General features: G+C 34.9%; 1 protein-coding gene across 1 annotated transcript; it reads left to right on the top strand.

The window, feature by feature from the left end:
- Positions 1–2,342: 2,342 nt before the first annotated feature.
- LOC134253141 (PDZ and LIM domain protein Zasp-like) lies at positions 2,343–5,758 on the top strand. The gene is made up of 4 exons (XM_062735649.1): positions 2,343–2,620; positions 4,447–4,598; positions 4,935–5,059; positions 5,327–5,758. Exons 1-4 carry the CDS (start codon positions 2,507–2,509, stop codon positions 5,425–5,427), a joined length of 492 nt encoding a protein of 163 aa, XP_062591633.1. The 5' UTR covers positions 2,343–2,506; the 3' UTR covers positions 5,428–5,758.
- The last annotated feature ends 300 nt before the right edge of the window (positions 5,759–6,058 follow it).

Below are 6,058 nucleotides of genomic sequence, written 5' to 3'. Positions count from 1 at the left end.
GTGAGCTTTTGTGAACTTGATACTGAACTAGTAAGTTTGAAATATTGAAGTAAAGAAAAGTGCAGCCCAAAAATTTATCCTGTACCTGATTTAAAATGAGTCCCAGCATCAATTCTTGGAAGTTGCCACACTCTTCACGAGTACAAGAATTATTGGATATGTCTCAGTAACAGATCTATACTGGTACATGTAAATGAATGGCACATTCAGTGGAAGCATTGTCCCTTTTTTGGTTCCTCCTGGATCCCTGTAAAATATATGATGATAAAAGTAGATAAATGTTCCATCATAGAATGATGAATGTCCTATGATCCCAGTGAGGGCCTGTTGGAAGACACTGTTTGATTGTTCTAGCTGTGTCTGTCTCTTAATTGTAAGAGTACTAGTACTTTGGAAGGGGGTCATAAGGCTGTACAGTTAATATAAATTGATTGTACATGTGTGTTGTTTAATGTCTTACAGTTAATATTGAAAATGAGTATATACATCCCTGTGTAAATTAAAAAAGTAATGTTGGACATTTTTATTTCTGAACTATTAACAAATTAAAGAAAAACATTCTATCAGGATTATGTTTAATTGACCCTGTATTTCCGTGATTGACAAATTTGGTCACATGCATTTCCTATTTGTTTTAATTAATTAAATTTGCATTCTATATCCCGACTTCAGCTGCCCCGTGAGCTAAATCCAGGCTCGTAGCAACAAGGGGGGGGGGGGGGGGGGGGGTCAACAATACCTCTTCTATGGAGAATGTACATTGAATGGTTTGTTCACCCCCCCCCTCCAACTTCTTACCACAGTATAGAATAACAGTATAGTGATATCGTGGAAATGAAGTATTTTATGCTATAAAATTTGGAAGTGAAAGGAATGTTGGTCTTGAACAAAATTGGCCACTAACACACACACCCTCTTGAAATAGGATTATCGAGTTTGGTCAACTTTAACTGGTAAGTATAAAAAACAAATCTCTCTAATTACGCTCCGGCCCCCCCCCCCCGCCCCCTTTCAAAAACGATGCTATGTGCCTGAAATCAATGTATGGAACCAATCTTTGGAGAACAATTGTTTGAAAACAATAAGAAATGTTTGTGCAAAATCTTATGTGTGAAAAATAGAAAACACTCGCTCTGGCCTTCAACTCGACATTTAGATACATTGTATATCGACGACTATTTATCAAATTAGTTATAACAATTATGGTAATTTCCATTCTTATGTCAATAAGATATATCCTGGTGAGCTTGAGATAAAAGATACCTCAGAGTCTGGCACATCTGTTTTATATTATGATATTTTACTTGAAAAGACGTTAATGGTAATCTAACAACCAAGCTCTATGATAAACGTGATGACTGACTTTTCTATCGTCAACTTCCCTTACTTGTGCAGCAACATACCTTCATCACCTGCATACAGAGTTTATATACGTCAGTTGATTCAGATACGCAAGAGCATGCTCTACCTATGAACAATTTCTAAAACAAGGTAAATTATTGACAAACAAGTTGATGAAACAAGAATATCAGAAGTCTCGTTCAAAGTCATCGTGAGTTCTATGGTCGATACAATGACCTTGTCAGCTAATACAATTTATCATTGAGTCAAATGCTGACTGACTTTTTTTTCATACTAAATGTTAGTCCATAATTGAAAAACTGAATTGACGACGGATTTTTCCGTTATTTCCCTATCATGACAAGGAGCACACGACGGCTGTGACCGGTTGGTAGGGGATGCGCACTCCTCCGTGGCGCCTGATCCCACCTCTGATGTTTTGTAGGTCAGTGTTTGCTCTGCTCCTATTTCGCGTGGTTTTATGGACTTTTGATCATGAATGCTGTTTGTTATCTCCATATGTTTCATGTTAGGGATCCTATCAGTTTGCATATTTCAGTGAATTGAGTCCCATCATATTATTTTTCTATAAAAAATAAATTTCTGACACTGATCAATATGCTAGCAGATGTGTGTACATGGGTATAATTCATGACTTTTTATCTCAGTGTTCAATGTTGAAAAGCCACTCTCGGTTCAATTTTTAACGTTGAAAAATGAATCATTGGACATTTTTGCATCCGTGGAAAATTCTTCATTACAGAGGCACATATGAAATATCTTAGGGCACTCTAACATTCATTTAGCAATGAATCTCTCTTGGCAATGGGTCTTTCCGCCTTTAAATAGTTACACTTTTTGATGAAATAAAAAAAAATTGCTTTATGATGTTGTGCGTGAATGACCTGCATATTTTCATGCTTCATTTATTTCCAATAATTGCTACAGCACAGTCTATAATTTGTAAACATAAATCGCATTAGTTAATCCTCCTCTTGCTGAATCAGACATGTGTTGTCGGCGGGGAGTAAGGTATTCACATTGTAGAGACAGACACTAATTTTCTTTAACAACAACTTAAGTTACCATAGAAACTTTCCGTAGGCACAAGTAACGTTCACTGGAGAAAGTTAGTAAAGAGTTGCCAAGAACTATCGTAAACAAAATGTCTGGTGGTCAGATAGTTCCTATTGCTTTAAGGAGGTTTGATACGAGCCAGCCGTGGGGGTTCAAACTTCAGGGAGGGTCGGATGTAGGATGCCCCATCCATGTCGCCCAGGTAAGACTGACTCACCTGTGAAGGACAATATATAAACAAATTCGTGTAAGGTACATTGTATGATTAACATACCATGACTCAAGCAAAATTCCGAGGAACAATCGTATTTACCTTAAATGAAAATCATTTCGAAGCCTTCACACATATATACAAAAATATGTTGTATAATCTCAAATGTAGTATAGCGAATTATGTAAAGGAAGAATTAATGTGTAAAGAACATATTTACAGTAAAGGTGAACTTTTTTCAGTTATACAGCTATCGGTATAAAGATATCTGAAGGGTTACAATTAAAATATTCCAGTACGTCTTAATTCATAACAGAAGAAAACTCGGTATCAAATTTCAAGCCATTTTTGTCTCGATTCTAGTTTGATTGAGAGTTATCTTTCGTTCCGTTTCAGAATTTTTTAGATTCTGGAACACTATTACATGTAGATGTATTTTATTTGCTTAATGAATTTATATTCCGTCATTTATTTTAAATTTTTGAACAGATAGCAATTAATAATTCACCTATTCTGACTTTATCCTTTTCCCCAAATTAAACTGAAACGGGGGTATTTTTGGGTACCTTTCTCCAGCATTTGTCTTAGCATGCTTAGAATACTAAGTAAGTACAATGAAACATGGTCAACCCACTGCACATCACTGTTGTTCGATAAATATATTTGAAAAACACTGATATGTTTCCTTGCAGATTTTTTCCGTCCTCAACTGAGAGCAGCTGATGTTATTACTAGTATGCATTTCTTATCACAGTTCTATCAGATCTCCACTATCAACATCTGACATTCATCTCATACTTATATATAAATCTCCCCTGATCGAGAGTTTTGATACTTCAGAAAAAAAGATTTCAAGAAACACGTGTTAGAAACAAAGACCACTATAATCCAGGAAAAGTTTTACGTAAAACAATTTAATGATTTCTTTATCAGAGACAGTTGTTTCATTGTTACATTTAGGAGACTCGCTTGTCAATGTATGATATAATAATTTAGGCGTGGGAAATATTCAGTTACCATTCATGATAACATGCAAATAAACATGTTAATTGCTAATTACATCAGACTTACCATCATGATCTGTATTCGTTTTTGACATATTTTATTCTATACACACTAACAATGATACATGTATGAAGTATTGACCCGTATAAATGGTGTTAATTAATGCATTTATCAAACAAAAATCAAATTCTTTTTTTTTCAATTCAACAGTTTTAGTAGAAAAGAAATAGAAATATATATTCTAAGCACTCGGTTTTAATTTTACCAAAGAATCCAGAATAAACTGATATCTTACAGTATCGTTATTTTGAATAAACTTTTTGATGCTTCTATTTATTTATACATTGAATTCCATGTTTATCAAAAAAACCTATATAGTCATATTCAAAAATTTAAGAATGTTCAATGGAAATAGGAAAATTTACCTGCATGTTTACTGTTAGACATAGCCACTAGTACTCGGAGTTGCTTTCTACAGAAACCGCATCCGCCACGTATTTTTTCTCTTATCTTTGTTCCTGAGAAATCTAGGGAAATCGGTCTTCAAAATTTTAGAATTTAATTCATCACAATCTTCGAAATTCACTTTAAACTGTTTAAATTCAGTTTATGAGTTAAAATGATATCATTGTTTTCAAAACGCCTTTACCTTATGAAACTATAGTTTTTTTTCAACATTAGTTTTCATTATAAAAGATCGAGCAAATTAACTGTAAACCCCTTCCTGGACCTCTTATTAAAACTCGAGATAACTGACTTAAAAAAACCTTATCAAAGAAATATTTTGTAAATCTATTTTTAACACTTTTCAGGTTCAGCCCAAGAGCATCTCAGGGAAGAGTGGCTTACAGAACGGGGACTTGATCCTGAGGATCGGCGAGACTGACTTGCAGAACGCCACGCACCAGCAGGCCAGAAACGAGATGATCCGCGCCGGGAATGATGTGGATCTGGTCGTTCAGAGGTATGGTCCTGATCATTTTCTCATTAGTTATTAATTTTAAGGTGCATTCTGCAAAGCTTAGAGTGATTAATTGTCATTACAGCATGGATTCCGATGCAAAGAGTATACCCCCCCCCCTTTCTATAAAAATAATAATCCTTCTAACTATCATTTATTATTTTGCATTTTAACTACATTTTGGGCTATTAGTATAGATTGAACACATTGATTTTTGTTGAAATACCAGGCTTGACTCACAACATTGATGAAATACCAATATCTTTAATAAAATATTAGCACTGAGATCTTTGTTGAAACGCTATCAACTTCACTAAAACAGTGAGATCTTCTTTATAGAGGAGGGGTTGCTGTAAAACCAACTCCCCAACAAGAGCCCGAGGAGGAAAAAGAAACGTACCAAGACGTGACTCCTAAAACGTACAAAGTCCTAGAGAAAGAGCTACCCCAGGCAGAAGCAACAGGTAAGTGACCCCTACAACTTTCTTCTTCTACCCCCCCCTCAAAAAAAGCAACAGGTTGATGACCTCTTAAATCTACAAAGTCCTGAAGAAAGAGGCACAAGCATTGAGATGAGGAATCTAACGAAGTAATTTCACCTTTAATAATTGAGAAACTGGAAGAGGTCTTCCGTGTGTATGTGTGTGAGGGGGGTGGGGGGGTTGCGTTTTTCTCAAGAAAAAATTATAATCTATAAAGGATATAAAATGAGTAACTTTGCATTTTTACAGGTGCACGCCCTGCGTCTATATTCGACAGAAGGAAACAGGACAGGACAGCCTATACAAAGGCAGACAAGTCTGGATATATGAAGACTTATGGACAACAGTAGATTGGGATTTTGGGATTCCTAACCCTCTGTCGGTACTTTTGTAATAGGGGTACTAGTCAAAGAGAATTTCTTTCCATCTAAATATTACACACTTCAAATGTCATATTAGATGATACTTGTGAACATGCATAAAGTTGAGACCTACATGCATGTTTGCTCTGTTTTGAATACATGTTGACTATTAAAATACTAAATAGATTTAACGTTTTAATGTTTTAATTTTTCATTTATGTATACCTTTTATTTTCTTATGAGATTGCTATTTGCTTTCATTTTACTTTGAATTCTTTGTATCCGATGTGCAATAAAATTCTTTTATATATTTGTCAAATCCTTTCTATGTGTTGATTTATTGGTAATGGGTTTTCCATCTACTACGCTAAAGGTAAAGCCAAATAAGATGGTATAAAAGTGAGTCCTTTTTTGTTTCTTATAAATATGTAAGAACAGGTTGAAGAGCTAACAGAACGCCGTAAATGGTGCTAAGACTGAATTATAAGATACTGTAAGACAGAAACAGGATGATCAGGGATCCTCAGATTAACTATATAGTACACTATAGTGTTCGATATCAAATCATGATGTAGGTCTAATTACTTGCCTGTACTTGCCCCTTTAGTTAGTATCACCA

Source organism: Saccostrea cucullata, unplaced genomic scaffold (genome assembly GCF_032062105.1).
Source record: "Saccostrea cucullata isolate Sc308-1 unplaced genomic scaffold, CSIRO_AGI_Scuc_v1 ctg17633, whole genome shotgun sequence".
Lineage (NCBI taxonomy): Eukaryota > Metazoa > Mollusca > Bivalvia > Ostreida > Ostreidae > Saccostrea > Saccostrea cuccullata.
This window is presented reverse-complemented; position numbering and strand designations above follow the sequence as displayed.